This window comes from Rhyacophila brunnea, unplaced genomic scaffold (assembly GCF_057557595.1).
Source record: "Rhyacophila brunnea isolate RB1 unplaced genomic scaffold, BYU_Rbru_1.0 scaffold_4, whole genome shotgun sequence".
In the NCBI taxonomy this organism is placed as follows: Eukaryota; Metazoa; Arthropoda; class Insecta; order Trichoptera; family Rhyacophilidae; genus Rhyacophila; species Rhyacophila brunnea.
Window position 1 is genome coordinate 27204180 of NW_028233068.1, and position 18226 is coordinate 27222405.

At 31.2% G+C, this 18226-nt stretch overlaps 1 protein-coding gene across 4 annotated transcripts in view; it reads left to right on the top strand.

The window, feature by feature from the left end:
* Positions 1 to 17941, top strand: part of LOC147067180 (uncharacterized) — a 72267-nt gene extending 54326 nt beyond the window's left edge. For 3 of the 4 annotated variants that reach the window (XM_085954897.1, XM_085954898.1, XM_085954900.1), the window contains exon 5: positions 16302 to 17941. In XM_085954897.1, the coding sequence (XP_085811023.1) occupies positions 16302 to 16494 (193 nt within the window). In that variant the 3' untranslated portion in view covers positions 16495 to 17941. The remainder of the gene's footprint in view (positions 1 to 16301) is intronic. The other variant, XM_085954899.1, reaches the window with a different exon arrangement.
* The last annotated feature ends 285 nt before the right edge of the window (positions 17942 to 18226 follow it).

Below are 18226 nucleotides of genomic sequence, written 5' to 3' on the forward strand. Positions count from 1 at the left end.
TCTTTTGAGATATTGAGATAAAATTGTACTAAATTGGTACCTACTAATAATGAAATTTGTGTAGGTTTCATCAATATTGATTTAGTAGTTTTTTTGTGTTAGTAGGCAATCTAACAAAATTTGAAAAATAACAAACAGCTATATATTGTGGAAATATTTTGAAATAACATACAAATATATGTATGTGTACATTAGCAAGAAAGAAAAACTTTCTTGATATAACCTTATTACCTAATTCATTTGAGAGCGTCTACACCGTACCGCGTAGAGGTGCTACGCTGGCTGTAAGAACTAGTTTTTTTTACCAATGATAAGATATGATCTCGACAATGCTATGGAATATTTAAAAACAACATATTGATTTCAAATTGAATACATTATATCACATACATGGCTATATCGATATTCTTAATCCAATATGGCGTAAGAAATCATTTGCTACCTCTTTACAAGAGAAGTTAAAAAAATTTTTTAATATTCTTCACGAACAACACTAGGTATCCAAAAATAGTTTTAATAACTGTTCCTGTTGCACTTTTTGAAATCTGAAGATGACATTCAAAACACACTAATCCAATAAACAACTGATATACACCAAAATTCCCTTACGCATTTTTCGCTTAGTAATTAACAGAAACCAATAAAAATATATATGTAGGTAGGTACTAACGACAATATTAAATTTTATTATTTGAAGTATGATAAATATGTTTGAAGTGTAAATTATTAATGAAATGTTTAAAAAAAACAGTTGGAATTCTGTCCTAATTTAATTTATACGTCTGATGTTATATTGTTTATAATTAATCGGGTCATACACTTATAGCATTTTTTACAAACATACTTCGTTATATTATTCTATTTAAATCTATAAATAAAATTATCGATTGGTCAAACCATACTTATCTTGAAATATACAAATAATAAAATGATTATCATGCTTACTTTATTATAATGAAAAGAGTGTGGAGAAATATTCAAATTAAGAAAACATTAGTTTTATTAAAAATGTATAATTTTAACTCTTTGACCAATAGGTTTTCTTTATCGAACTCAATACTTACATGTCTGGATTATATGCATTATAATTCCAATTATATTATTCAACAAGAGACCAACTTTACCAACAGTTCTTATAGACCAAATATATTTAGTTAGGTACCTACAGTTTTGTATGATAGTCTTTTAAAAGTTTAAATACAAAGGATTCTGACTGGATACTTGACTAAACGGAAATAGACGAATCTCAAAGTACCGGAAGTGACTTTGAACACCGGAAACTCGAACTTTTAAAGTGTCCTTCTCTAAAAAAGACTTGATCAAAAATCTGCTACACTTAGGTATCGCTAAATATAAGCAAATACAATATAAAAATCGATTTAAAAAAAAGGTAATTGCTACACTGCCGTTATATAAAGCTGGGTTACAGAATCATACATGTTTTTAGTAAAATATTCTTGATATGTACAAAGTTATAATATTATCATAGCAAAACACAATTTATAATGGATCTGTTTTTATAAGTAAGGAATGAATAATGTCATTTGGAATCAAAAGAAAATTATGTATATATAATAATAGTAGATATAATAATAGGTAGGTATTAACTATATAATATGGCAATATCTAAAAGATACGAAAATATGTAGGGTAGGTAAGGTAATCTTTAGGGAATTTATTTAATAATAAACACATAAACACGGTCCATAGACTAGATTTATCAATATCGAATGACTCATAGATAATTGTTTAATGGTGTGAACACTCTTTTACATGTATTATATTTTCCAACGCTCCAGGAATAAATGGTCGTAGCTGTACGTTTGAATATAACATGCTAAAATTATGTTGTGCATATCGTAACTTAATTATTATTTATAGAATTGTTTTTTTTAATACTGTTAAATCTTCATTTAATAACATGTACATATAGTATAGTTATACTATATAGATACCTATAAAATATGTGAAAGTAATAACTTGAAAAGTACTAACTTAAAGTAATAACAACTCATATATTATTATAAAGTAATAACTTGAGTAAAATGCAACTTAGGCATCAAACAATAAATTTACTAGTTTTTAATGTTTTAATGCGAGATATTAAGCAATGCAAGAGACAATTCTATAATTCTCATCGTAGTACATAACGATATTATTATCTAGGTAGGTACTATAATGTCATACGAAAAATTAATAATATAATAATTATTGTACATCAATATTTGTGTAGCTAGATTTCAAAATCAGCCAAGTCCATAATAGATGAATAGAAGAACAGCTTTTTGGTTTCTCAAATACACAGTCACAAGGGTGAAAGTTTATATTATTTCGAGTATAGAATATTTAAAAATAATAAATTCCACATTTTGATAATGCAGAAATGTTAGAAAGCAGTAATTCTTCAGCAATTCACAAAAAAGCAAAAAATACCTAAAGGTGGACTTGGCTGATTTTGAAATGTAGCGACACATTTATCTGATATAGATAGATTCTTGATTAATTGTCAAGGTTTAATTTTAGGTAATAAATATTTAAAAAAATATCATTTATACTAGTATGCCTAAATGGTAGAGAGTTATTATATCATCCACCACAAAGCAAACCAAAATTGTCTATTGTTCGTTTTAGCCTAAAATTTGGGGTTAGGAAATACATCAGTGGCTTCTGAAATAGGGAATAAATCAAATAAGTTGAACCACTATAAGAAGGTTTTTCTTGAACATCTTTTGAAAAAATATTATTTTAACCATGACCTATTCTTTTTCAATTTTTCGGCATGTACATTTAAATTTTATATCGCTTATAATCATTATTTCATAATTCCATTCAATCATAAACATCAAACGGCAGGGCTCTGGCTTCTCATAATATCAGAGGTTCTGGATTCGATTCCCTGTGAATGTGAGGTGACTGTGTTTTTTATGCCAATGCTTACAGGAGCGATTTTAGGTACGTGTAGGCCCGACGCGCAAATAGGTTTGGAGGCTCCCTTGTCGATGGATAGTTATGTTGATCAGCGCATCTATTCTATACACAAGGCTACTATCGGCGGCTATCGAGGGCAGTTTATATATTTATGTATTGAGGTATTATAATTGTTACAATAAGTTAGTCGTCTAAACTGTCAAAATTGTCTATATCGCTCTAAAAGTTAACAAAGCCAAGATAGGTGCTGTTAAAATATTGTGTATGCCCAGCTTTATTTTACTTTATTACGATTTTATTTTTCACATTAATTTTGGAAAAAATCTTTTTTAGATTTTCTTTCTACTTTCTGACAACCGTCAATGTGTTTTTAGGTTTTAAAATAGAAAGCATCTGTTAACTTCATAATCATTTTTGGTTATCAATAGAATAATTATTGGGATATTTTATTTAGGTAGGTACATATCTAAAATCAGTTTCAGGTTTAAGGACATGGATGACCGAAGCATTGACTAATTTTGAGCTACTATAAAAACTAAATAAAAACCATAAATTCCATACCAACATTATCAATAGGTATATATATTATTTTCCATCTTAGAATCGCATGCTGTAGGTATATAAAAATAATTATTGTAGAAAATGACACAGTGATTACACTTCATAATAATTTTAGTGGTCTATTTTCTGTGTAAGTACAAGTGTGTATTTGTTTGTGTTTATATTATTGACCCCGTTGATGTTAGTTGCAGGGATTTTGTAATGCTTAGATATTTGATATCTAGATATAAGATAGTTGTATTCAGTAATTGCATTACTGGTTTGATCTGTTTCAAGGCTCCTTTTAAATCTTCAGAGTAACCGATTGCGTCGTTTGCGTCAAAGAAACCCATCGCTTACTGAAGTATAAGCGTAGGTACAGACACCAAAGTGTCTACATTTAGTAGTTAGTAAGTAGGCAAACGCGATGGCAGGCAAAATTTGAATTGCATTCAAACATGGTTACAGTGCCACAAATTTATTTGAAGAATTGATGGGGGAGCCACAGTCGAAAACTACCCAATCAAGACTCATAACTGGACAGAATCTGACAGTGGAGTCACGTATTCAATATGGCGTATAGTAGTTCCATTTTTGTCCGTTCTTCAGATAAGTTAGTGGGACTGTATAAATACCGTGTTGCTATGAAAAGATGGATTATCATGGTTGTGAAACTGTGTTAATAATGACAAAATTACCCCACTGATTAGCGTTAGGGAAAAATGAGTCGAGTCAACATTTATAATTTATTTCTAACGGAGATATCGAAAGGGAAGTGATACATTTTGTCGAAATAACGAATATTTTACGTATTCATAGCTTAGTTTTTCCAAAAAAATCCAATGTATCTCAACTTTCTTTAGTATCACAGAGTGATTAAGTATATTCATATCTAATAATGTAGGAGGAATATTATCAATTATGTTTTTCTATTATATCAATGTCGACGTAAGTTAAATCATTCATCAAGTAGGTACGTCTATGGAAATTCGAAATCCATACTCGGTTGTGGTAACATATAATATAGTATATACATTTTGTTAATAAAAAAAACTGCTGAAGCCTAGCTATGTTTAGATACTACTAAACTATTAATATGACGCCATAAACATATGTAAATATAACAATATAATATATAAGTATATATTATATATAGATATATGTTACACGTTACACTTCATGCATGCAGACAATAACAATATTACTATATTAATCAATTTACATTAGGTATATTCTTGTAAAGACGAATCCAGAACGAGATACAAATGAACATTGTATTAAAATAATAAGAACATAATATAAACTAACGTGTCGTTATGAATGTCTATATTTTTATTTAAAAAAACACGGACGAACTAACTACTGCTGGAGGGTCAATTCAAGTGTTTCGCGCGTGGTGTCATGGATTGTTGTTTTGATTAAAACACTTAAATTTGTACTATGTATTTTATTTATAGTGAAGTTTATAGGTGTGGGCGTGCATTAGTTTCGAATAAATGATTATGCGTAGACATTTTTAGTACAGATGTTTACAGACATTTGTATAACTTCTCCACATATAGACGTATATCGGTATGTAGTCGCGCATAACAAACAACCTTCTTGTAGGAGCTGTAAACGCCGGAAATATAATTTAGATAAATAATACGATTGATAGAAAATTGACTTTCATGAACAATGATAATAATATAATGAAAGAAGACGCATTAATTCATAGGTGTTTTCAAATCATTTATTTGCTCACTTTATCGTTACTGTATTAGAAATGGATAAAAAGAAAAATCTACTGGCGTAACTCATTTAATTGATTACAAAATACAATTGTCCAGAAATATATTTAACTTATTTTATGAATACAAAGTGGTCTTTACACAGTTTTAATTTTAATATCGTAATGGTTTTTTTTAATGATATTAGCAATGTGTCCGCGCGCGCAATTTTTTTTGTGGCAGGCAATCATTTGGGTACGATTGGTTTAGTTTAGTTTATAATAATATAATACCTTCACAACTATACTAAGCACAGAGTCTAACTTAAAATGGAGCTTTTATGCCATTTTAAAAGCATGATCCTGGACATTCCTTAAACGTTGTAGATAATCTATTTACATAATTTTGAAGCCTTATTATCCTTTATATATTTTAAACATTTGATGCCTGCATAAAGTATTACATAAAATAGTATTCTTTAAAACCTCTCGCTCTAATGTTTTAGAATATAGTCATATTTCAGTACGTCCATGTGAAGTGGTGTTAAGATTTTTTATATTTATTAATTTTTAAAAGCATTTATAAAACTATTAGTAAAATTTATGTCGACATTATTATAGTAAAATATTTACGATAAAACATTATATTGATAATCTCTGTGACCAAATTTGACAAGAGTTAGGCATTTTATTATTCAAAAAATGGGCAAGATTTACACATTTAAAGATAATTTTAAAGATACTGATTATAAGCTATGTCTTTGAGCATTCAAATGTGATAAACATTCTACGAATAATGTTTGCTTTATAATAATTATTGACCTAAGAATAAGGTAGTATTTTTTTGAAATACGCCATTTCTATTGGCATTTCCCAGTGGCTAAGCTAAAACATACAGCCGTAGCCATAAATTGACAAACGATATATGAAGTAGGGAGTAAGATCATGTTAACGCGCGTGTGTGAACATGTACATAACCGATTTTTTTTTTAAACGGTACATGTTCAAACACGTTTAAAAGAATACTATTGTATGCAATAAAAATACTTTATGCAGTCATCAAATGTTTAAAATAAATATAAAGGATAATAAGGCTTCAAAATTATGTAAATAGATTATCTATAACGTTTAAGGAATGTCCAGGATCATGCTTTGAAGATAGCATAAAAGCTCCATTTTGACGTACGCTGAGCATGTCCCCACATTTTTTTTTTATATCTTGATTTTGTTATTAGGTTTCATTGAATGAATATAATTAATATAACTTCGGATGAGGCCAGTCATCGTGTGGTTTCCTTTATTATTTTTTCATTTCAATGATTCTGGCATGTTGTAGTGGCCAATTTCAAGACTGATGAACCATTCCCTTGAATCTTGGAATTGGCCTCTGCAATGAGCCCGACCATTGTTGACTCAAGTAGAAAGCCGATACATTCATAACGACTAGTCCTACTTTTTCTGCCCCTCCCGTTGTTGTCTACAAATGACCTGTGACTGCCTGCCATTGTTCTATAGAGTGCTCATACTGACGCGTTTGTCGTGTTCACACAGGGAATGATTTGATTTGGATAGATGAGTTACAATATGATAAATAATACACTAGCATTAACACACCTTCTACAAATATAATGCATAGATTAATGGTACATATTTTTTGAAAATAGATATTACCACCGTTTTCTGTGTGAAGGACTAGTCTGACTTTGACAGCTGATATATAACAGGAATGTATATTATTTATAAATAACACTGATAGATAATAATATATTTGATTTGAGATTTTTTATAATTCAATTTGAAACGAGACAGGGCGAATCAATATGTCAAGCAATTTGGGATCTGATTTTGGCAGCTGCACAGTGGACCACTCGTTGTTTGTGAAAAATGATATGTTTAGGCTTTATTAATCTAAAGATAGCGCTGGCCCGACACGTCGAGGATGGAAGGAGAAGAAAGAACATGCAGCGACAGTCTTAATACCAAATGTGCCAGTGCGTTTAATATTAGATACCTACCAAAAACTATCCGTTAAATCTTATTTATTCTTCTGTTTATTTAAAAGTAGTACTTACCTTCTACTTGGTAGGTAGTTACACCATACGTTGACGAAAATCTTCTTCTAGAGATAAATATATGAAAGCGAACCTGAATGCTAATGATCAAATAATGTACGAGTAATTTAGATTTGCAGATTAATTTGAAGAAAACATGGCATTCACTAAGTATAAACAACTTTCATTTGTGTTAACAGCAACAAACAAATCAGTTTTTTTATACAAATTACTCAACATTTTAGAAAACGGGTCGCGGTAATGATTTTCCTATCTTACGGGGGGATAAAGGAATACAAAATTGTCGGGAACTGCTGAGGTAAAACACTTGTTAAGGCTATACTTTAGTTGAGGCATGGTCTAAAAAGATCGTGGCTAGGCGATGCGCGGATTGTGCAAATGACGCGTGCCGAACGAAATATAATTTATCATAAAAATCCAACATGCGTATATTTAATGTTATGTTTATTGTTATATTACTATTAATAATATATTCATTGACATTTTTTCTTTTTTAAGTACATACGTAAAGTTTTTTAGTCATCTTTATACGATATTTTCATCCGACGCCATGACACAACAAATCGACGTGCGGACACCTCGACTATCCGTCTCCGATTGGCGACTAGTGAGAAATTTCGTCGCACCTACTGTTGAAAATAATTTGCCGTTTCACTGAAGTACGCTCTTAAAGAATATATTATTTTCAATAGTTACATTATGTATCATAATATGGCTTAAAGTTGTCACGTAAACAAAATGCGCATCCAATATTTGAATACAGTCGGCTCGCTTCGTGTTCTTTGGATCGGGTCATAAAATAATAAAAATAGCCCTGCTTCAAGAACTTGGTCCAGGGCAACTGGCTTTCACATGTTTACCTTATTAATCATTTTTATGCGGGGGGCGATATTACTCTCCGGCGAAAAGTGTGTATGCATAGATCAGGGTTATCTAGAGGGAATTTTGGTACTAATGCATCTACGGTGTTCATACTTAATCTCCGGAATTTTTCGTGAGGAAGGGCTCATAATATAACGTTTAACAGTACGAGGCATGATATTGTATAAACGGATTGTAATTCTACGACAAAACACGCCGAATTGAAAGATAGCTAACTCAATATACATTACAACCTTATCATAACCCGTCTATTCCAACAACAATCATAGTATTTTCGTCTATATGGTGATCTTTGAATTTGAAAGATCCCTCTATGATCGCGACCAACGCTATTTATTACGTACAGTATAGCAAAATTCGAAGGAAATGCAATATTAATTATTCATGAATGGTTGCCAATTTAACCACACTTAAAACTTTATCGCTAAGTCAAGTGCTGTAATACCAAAGTTATGAAGGACAAACTGTTCGGCGTGCACTTAATAAATTAATATTTTGCTAATAGGATCGTTTATTATAAAATTAAAACAAAATAAGATTATTTTTATATTAAATGGGCAGTATATTTTAGACATAATAAAGGCTGCGACGTCGACGCCCGCGACGTCGTTTACCAGGAAGCGCAGCGCAGCACGCATTGCTACGTCCGCGGTATATTTTTATTCACAAAAATGTTCACCCTGAAATATTGTAGGGGTGTAAATATGGCTGTGTACGTTTTTTCTTATCTTAATAGTTTCCAAGCCATAAAATCATTATTTTTGGCCTTAAAAACACCGTATTTTCATCATAAAAATATGTTTTTTCTGGTTATTTATGAATATGCCATATTTTCTGTTTAGCCTAAGTATTTGCCAGAATGTTTAGGTATTATGAAGTTCATATTCATAGACAATGCTTCTCGTTTACAACCAAAATGCGTATACAGACATGGTGCTAACTTTGTATATAATAACTAGCTGAAATAGCCGGCTTTGCATGAGGTCAAAATAATCATAATCAATAATGATCGAAAATAATTACATTTTTTAATATCAAATTAACTGAATGTACCTACTCAATAATGTCAAATGGAAATAATTCAGCAGTAAAATTCAAACAAAAGAAAACCAAAATAAAATGCACAATATATTTCATGTTAAATAGTGAATATTCGTTGAATAAAAGAAATTGTTCATTACAAAATTGAAGGAAACAAAATATAATTTATTATATCTACGTATTATATATCTACGTATGTTAAGAATCATAAATACATAAAGTTAGGCACATAAGCAAAATAAATATAATTGTTGGGAGCATATTTTCGCTGTAAAACACTTGCAATTAAATTAAGTTACATATTTCTTTTTGTATACCTACATAACTGTTGAGGTTCGTGATCATTTTTAAATGTCTTCGTTGTAATATCTCTCCATTCGTCTCAACATCTCTGCATCTCTGAAGGTTTCTGTACTGATAAGCGATTTAAAAAAAACATTTAATAACATTTAGAGTAATTTAGACTATAATTATTATACCTAATACAGTGGTTGAAAAAACGATTTGCTTTAGTGTCGCAATATTTTGGCAAGTTTCTCATTGGATATGACTTCAAACGAAATTTGGAGTAAAGAAAGACGATTCTATAAACTTATTGTATTACATTATTTATTAATTAAAATGATGGCCTGCTGGCGACGTTTTGTTTCGATTATATTCTTACGTATTATTATTTGCTATATTGCGTGAGTACCATAATGAGTACCATAATGAGTACCATCATGATGATTCGTTGTATAAAAAAATGTAACAATAATGCAAGGTGCTATTTTTAAATTGAAATATAAATCTTAAAGTACGAGTGTAATTTTCGCCATATGAATATCAATATCTGAAATATGAAACAGATAGACACCGGCTTTAGTAATTTTGGGTCTTTAAATTTGATTCAAATCCGCAAATCTCGGATCAAGAGGCAAGCATTTTAACGTCTACTCCACGATATACCCATACCAATATAGATATCGTGATTTTGATATACAAAGAAAAACGATCGCATTTCTATTTAAGACGGAATTTCTCACATTGTTTTCTAAAACAATGTACTTACATGATTAAGTATGTGTCTAACTATTCTTAAGATCGTGTTTAATCCCATCTTAGAAGTGCTTAAACCACATCATTAGTAACAAAGGCATTCGATATGTTTTACTCTATTTCTTTTACTGACCATTATATCTGGCTTTTGATTCTTAATTGGCGCCCCCACAAAGAAAAGCGCCTCGTGTGGCGAGAGGGTGCAACGTTTGTAGTTTTTTTTGTGGAGTGAAATGCACCTACGTACCTAAATACTTTGCCAAGTTTTAAGAACGGGGGTTTCCGCTTTTGCAGTGTTGCTGGAATTTTAGCTTTCCATTTCCAACCATTTATTACGTTCAAACACCATTCGAAAATTAAATAACATTTTGTCATAGAGAAGTAATACAGATTGTATGTACTTACCGACGTAGAATATAACTACCCTATTTTTTAATGTATATAAAAATATATATATACCTATATGGAGATTTGATAGAGGCACATGAAAAACGTTTATAATAAAGATGTATATACCTACGTTGTAATACGTTGTTGTTTATTAATTTTATTATTATTGATAAAATAATAAGAACAATTTACATACCTTTTTATATTTGGTTATAAATTTGGCACATATCTGTCGTCTCATACCTGTTATTTTTCTTCTTTAAACCATTAATTTCTCAATTTTGCAATAGTCACTTTCATAAAACTAACCACCAAATACGTTTATCATTTAATTTTATTTGATTTAACCTATGAAAAAAATTCGGAAAGTTTATATTTACCTATCTTTGAATTATTAATTTTTCAGATCATACATTGACTTAATACCACAGGTATTTCCCCCAATTTAGGTATTTAGGTGCTTAAGAATTTAATTAAAAAGAAGAAATAAGATTATATAGATAGGTATATACCAGTGGTCGGCAAACTCATTAGTCAAAAGAGCCAAATATCAACAGTACAACGATCGAGATTTCTTTTGAGAGCCAAATATCTTAAACTGAAATTATATTATAATATGTAGGTACACTGTTTATTAACTTATAAACTTTAATTAAAGATTTAAGTCTTAATTAAACTATAGGTACACTGAATAAAACTTGATATCATACTTAATAATGAACTTATTTATTGATAAAAATTAAATTATAAGTTAGGTATCAATAGTCAGAGTTGTATGTTGATGCTTTTAATTTTAAACCTAATTCCAGGTTCTCATCAATAAAACGACTTCTCAATGATTTGAACTCTTGATTTTCTATGTTAGAAATCTCTTTACTAACCACAAAACATGGAATATTAACATTGTTGGAAGATTGTGTTCAGTAATTAAATACAGAACTTGATTTTTCTTGACTCTTCTAAAGTTCCTCAACTGCTCTCTTCCTTGAATCATCGACAGGATATTCAATGCCAAATTTGACTTCATGTTATGCGCCATTTTTTTTCGACAAATAATACAGGTCGGTAAGTCATTTCTAAGTTTTGAATAAACGCGAAAGTCTCGGTCCATTCAACTTTAAATCCACGGTTTTCCTCATCCATTTTCCTTTACTTCTTCTTTGTAGCCATGTCAAATAGGGCATGGTGTGTAAAATTCCCACCTCCGCTCTCCTTATGTATATGCAGAGGGCATTTGTGGTAGAGCCGCACTCAAGGGACCAAAAAGCCGCATGTGGCTCGCGAGCCGCGGTTTGCCGACTACTGGTATATACAATAGATACTCAATATAATCATTACATACTATTTAGTTATTATTATTATCACTAGTATTTGATGATTAAATCCTGCATGAATATACATAATATTATTATATATTATAATATGCACAGTTAATTAATTTTACTTCCATGTGTGGGTAGGAATCTACCTAGAATTTTCTCTGTTCTATTTTTATATAATCAAACTGCTTTATCAGTTATATAATATGTCAATCTATAGGTAAATAAAATGAAGTAGGTGTATGGTTGGCCACAGAATCCTAAATTACCTTAGTTACGCTTTTATTTCACAAAGGACAAAGTCGCAATAGTATTTATTGTAAGTGGGCATGTGGTTACTTTTATGTAGGTAGTAAATCACGATCAAAGATTTGTTAGGAAGTCGGGAGAATATATTTTTAAAAAAATCTAGTAAACATAAAATAGGTACGAATTAAGTAATAAGTTCATAATTTTAGAATGAATTGAAACTGCAGCGAATAATAATATGACAATTGGTCGTGGCCAAAAAGAAAAAAATAAACTAATTCTATTTTACCACGTTTTTATCAGCTCGTATTCTTGTTTTACCGGTGGTTGTTTTTCCAGTACAAATCTTGCAATCAATTTTTAAATAACTTCCCGACTAGTTAGACATTTGAAACTTTTAGAATATATCAGAACACGATGCCAATGCATTTTTTAAATATTTTTAGCCATCTTTAAGTAGAATTGAATTCATTGTCAGTTAATTCTGTTTTGTATGAAAAATTATTTCGGAAGAAATCCGTAAAAAGTAATACACTATTATTGGTTGCTAAGGGGGTGGTCCTAGCAACTAAATTATTAACATATACGTGCGTTATTATAGAAATCAATATGAAATGTCAAAATGACATTTCAGTATTCTATATTTATTCAGTAAGTATTTCTATCAAGTACACAAAAAAGTATTTATTAATACATAGAATTTTCAAGTTTATATGACTCAACAGAAAATTTAAAAACGTGCTAAGTATATAAAAAGTTCTTTTTATCTTGTAATTATTACATACTACATTGACTAAATTATTAAACCATAATTGAATTACCAAAAAGGCATTTGGATTTTTTTGTCGTGACCGATAGGAGGGCTTTTTAACGCTATTTTGTTCGTATCCGGAAATATGTACATATGCAGTTAGCCGTATCACAGTTTACCGTGAGATATTGTATTGGATTAGATGGCCGTGTAGTATTGACATGAGATTCATATCTGACAATTACGTAATACATACTACCATTATACAAGGGAAAGACTGAAGAAATAGGTAGGCAAGAAAATCAGAAATACAATCATACCGTATAATTTACACAAATTTCTGATGGGTGCTCGTAAGTATTAAGTCGTACCTATCAAATATCAAATAATTAATGTTCTTATTGGATCTAATAAAAATGGAATTTTACTGTTTGTCATACATACTTACTCAGAGACGTCCTTAGACAAAATGCCACCCCTAGGCATCGCCATAATACCGCCCCATTTTTTATACAGTAATTTTTATCATCCTTTCATGACTCCAATTTTTAAGAAATGTGCTATATGGACATATTACTAACAAAATATATAGAAATCTAATTAAAATGCCATCTGTACTTTAACAGACAATATTGCGAATCCACGGCTTCGTATGCATTTAAATATACACCTGACAACTTTCGAAACTCGCGAGTCACTGGCATAAGTAGGTATTTAGGTAAATTAATTATGTAAGTATGTACCTACCTATAATTCAAATATGATTCGCAAATCTGCACGTGTCATTTCTGGTCATCAAGGATGTGACGTCCAAGGAAAATGGAAGTAAACTGGACTACAAATCTACAGTCCTGTCAAACCTTTTATGTTACTAAGTTTAAGTATTAATTTCTAATGTAATATATATCTAATGATTCTTCTCGATTTGCCGCCCTTCGAGTAACTACCGCCCCCAAGCGACGCTCAATCTGCCTACCCCCACGGGACGTCACTGTACATATTCCACGAATCATGCGTATTTTTGATACGGCCATTTCTTTCTGGCTATGCGTAATGAACTAGTGTAATACGTACAATTTACATGTAACCATTTAGGATTTACCGATGAAGAGCTTCTAGCCATTTGATCAGCTTTATGTGGATTTTTTTTGACCTCATTGCGAGGTGCAACAAAACGGACACTTGAGAACGGTTAATATGTTTATTGAAACAAAGTATTTTGTTTTATAAATCCAGAGAATAGGTATTATTTGAAACTATACATAGGTATTATAAATATAAATATATAAATCAAGTTTCCCTCATTACAAAGGATTTATTCTTTCCCCCTTTTTTTCTTTTTATACGTCACTCTGCCAAAGATGTCAGATCAAACGATTCCTACAAACTAATCCATCGGTTGGAAAAGCTAACACGGATTCATCATGGGAAACAAGCGTATATGTAGGATTTCGATACATTAGAATATATTTAACAATATATACTATCTTAATTACAAAAGAATATTAATAGTCTTAACACATTACAGGTCACACCGTATACCAGGTTTAATTTGTTATTTTTCGTAACTTACCAATCAAAAGACATTATGAATAGGGTCTGCCAACCATCCCTATTCGCTCGTTATAGTCCCGGTAAAGAAGACCGTGCACCAGTGTTGCCATCTTTCCAAAGTGGGATTATAGTACAGAGCCTCCAAAATTATAGTATTTAGGGAAAAAATATAGTATGCGTTGCAATCTGTTGAAAATGTATAGGCTTTTTGTTTCTCAGAAGAAAAAATAACGGAGAATTTGAGAAACTCCGAGACCCCTATTTAGGCATCTCTTCCGACCAAAAATGCTTAACGATAAATTCAACAAATTTCATTTTAAACCAAAGTCAAAGGATTTTTTTACGTTTTTCAAGCAATTTTTGTTCCAAGTTCTACAAATCTTCTTATATTGCGAAATTATAGTACTTTGCAACAATTTATCGAAATTTTAGTACCTACTTTTTACATATTTTTTTCCGATTATCAAAATTATTGTATTTTGGGCGTACTATACCTGTTTTATATCGTACATAGTACACGGACCAAAATTATAGTACAAATACTATAATTATAGTACGGTTGGCAACACTGCCGTGCACGGACCTCGGATGAACTTCAACCAGGACGCACAATGTCCCAGGATTTTAAAGCCCACCAAACTATTTTTTTCCAAAAGCAATAATTTAGTAAGTAACATAATACATGGAAAAATTAGAAAAGAAAGATAAATCTGACGACAATCGAAATTATACTGACGAAAGAAAGTATTAGACGGAATTTTAAAAAGCTGAAAAGACGAACTAAATAAAAGTCTCGACCTGGATTAACCATAATTCAATTGATATAATATGCACCGATGTACAACCTTACTTCAATACGGCCTTCGTAGTCTAATGCAGTGCTCTTCAACCGGCGCCGGTCCGCAAGAATTTATTACCGGTCCGCGAAAGCTTTCACCATGCTATCAACCGTCTATAATATCGCTACACGATTCGGGGAATTCGCACTGGATGAAATGCTAGGAGAATTTTTGAATGCTGTTGATTATTAACCTGAAAGTCATTCAACATCATCAGCCAACATTTAAAAGCGTTAGCTGAAAACTTTAATAAACATTTATCTGAAAATTAAGATCTACGTAAAGGCGAACCTCTAACCACTGGATTAATAATCCCTTTTTGGACGATATTAAATCATATGCACTTGATCCTCGTGACAAAGAAAAGCTGATCGAGCTATCTTCTGCTGTCACTCTGGTGTCTCAATTTCGGATATCCTTTGATAAATAATATCCATCTCTGAATTTATTATAAAGATCAGATAATTGGTAATTTTGTCGACTTCCTATCTATGTGAAAAGACTTTTTCATCGATGTCAGTAATAAAACCAAACAGAGAAATCGAATGGATGTTAATGCAGCGCTTTGTCTCTCAGAAATAATGCTACAACCATGTATATCAAATTTGCTTACAAAGAAGCAGCAGCAGATGTGCCACAAACCAAAAGTTGTAAATTTAAAACATAAGATTTAATAAATAAAGTTCTACCTATTATGGTTATTAGATATATCTGGCTTTTTCCGGTCCGCGAAATATTTCTCCTATGTTCACCGGGCCGCGGGTGTTAAAAGGTTGAAGAACACTGGTCTAATGTATAAGGCACTGGTTTCTCATCCGGTGGGTCAGTTTTCGATTCCCGGTGATGTCACAATATATCTACGCGATTTTATCAAAACTGGTGTGTCTCTGTGATTGTTGCTACTGATGTGTTGCAGTCTGTTGTGTTCAAAACTTATTGTCGATAAAATTGATTGGGGCAGAATTAATTCATATTTTTTTGTATTTCCAGATTCCGGTCATGTCTGAAGCTGGCCAACACTGACTCAGCAAACATGGTTGGACAACTCTTCTTCAACGTCGTCCAAACGAAGTGCTTTGTCTTAAAACCAGCAAAGGTTTGCCTGGAGAGATCGTGGTGGGGGAAATGCTCGCAGGTGGGATACGCCAAGATGGCGCACCTGAGGGACAATCTCAGATATTAACAATAATAATTAATCACCATTCAAATAGAATATGTGCATCAGATAGGAGAGAAAACTGAATATCTCTGAGACTTATAAAATATAGTGATGTAATTTACTTACGAGCTTTTCGAATGACTGCTCGAAGAAATGACGGAGAGACAAACGATAAATCAAGCTCGTAATTATTAAACCGAAAGCTTAGTAAAAAATAAGCCACATTTAATCTTAGTATTTGAATGTTCTGAAACAGATGACAAGATATTTTATAGTGCGGGTGTAACATGTAAATACGACACGTACGAATTGTGCATTGTTAGTTTCAGAAAATACCTGGATGCCAGGGCTAAATGTAGACAGTCTACCTAATGGTTTTAACATGATGGCGTATTGTTGAAAATATACATTATCCAAATAAGATAATCAACTGTTTTCATACAATTAATAAGTGAATGGACACTTTGGAAGAATTTCGATTAGATTTTTAGAGTAATCATTAAATTACTAGATATCTAAAGTGTGGTGAATAGTATTTGTAGCTACTTATTTTTTTCTTGGAGAAAAACTTATTTTTTTATTGGGCAGTATTGAAAGGATTATAGCATATTTGGTTAATCAATCTAATATTTTAAAATTTGATATAAAAGTTTAGAATCACTCTGGACTACTTTAGATGGTCAATCTGTTATTTAAAATGAACGGATAAAGGAAAGTAGGTATTTAAAAAATGCAGGGATGTATAATTATACGAAATATCTTTTCGAATGTTGATGCTAGGCTATAATATTTTACCTGCATACTAAAAATATCTTCTAACCCCTCTTAAAACAAATAGCCTTAATATCCCGTTTACACATGCATGGAATTACTGCTAAGAGACGTATTATCGCGGGCCGCGGCCATATCAAAAAAATGCAGGTGTAAACACGCATTGTCGTGTAAATTGCAAGATTGCATGTATCGATCAAAAAAGTTCAGAAGCTTCTGAATTTTCATGTGACAGTAATTGGAATTTGTGAGATACCTGCGCCTGCGCAGAAGAACGATAGTGGCAAACCTGCCGGTAAAAAAAATGAACTACACCGCACAAAACATTTTTGACGTTTACCAATTTTCACAACCGCTCAAATAGCACCATACAATAACAACATCACGTCTCGCTTATGCTTGAGACACTTTTATGTGTAAACAGTTATTATCGCGATAGCTTAAAATACTCACTATTGGTGCCAGTAAATCCATCCATGTGTACAGGCGCTATACCTACATAATTGCATGATAATGATATAATGGTTTTTGATATCAAAATGCTCATATTTCTACAATTAATTCACAACCTAATAATAATGTCTTGAATTAAGATATAATTAAAATAAAGTATGCAGTGTTTAATTCACATAGGTAATTTTAATAATCATCACGACCAGTTTCATCCGATTACAAGAACTTTGTCAAGATATTAAATTATAAAAAAATTTAAAACATGCGGAATATTTTTGGTATTTTTGGTAAGCAGTATTCTATAACAATACAAAATAATAAACCGGTAACTTCAATTCCATTTTGACAGAAATGTATGTTAAGACTATTCATTTTATAAGGGTAATTATAATAATCTACCCGCTACCATGTGGGTAGAATCATAAAATTACAAACCACTTGGGTATTAGGGGAATTACCCAAAATATGTTTTGGTAGATTATTAAATGCATTCAAATTTTAACTCTCAACTATTCAATGATGCAGTGAAAGC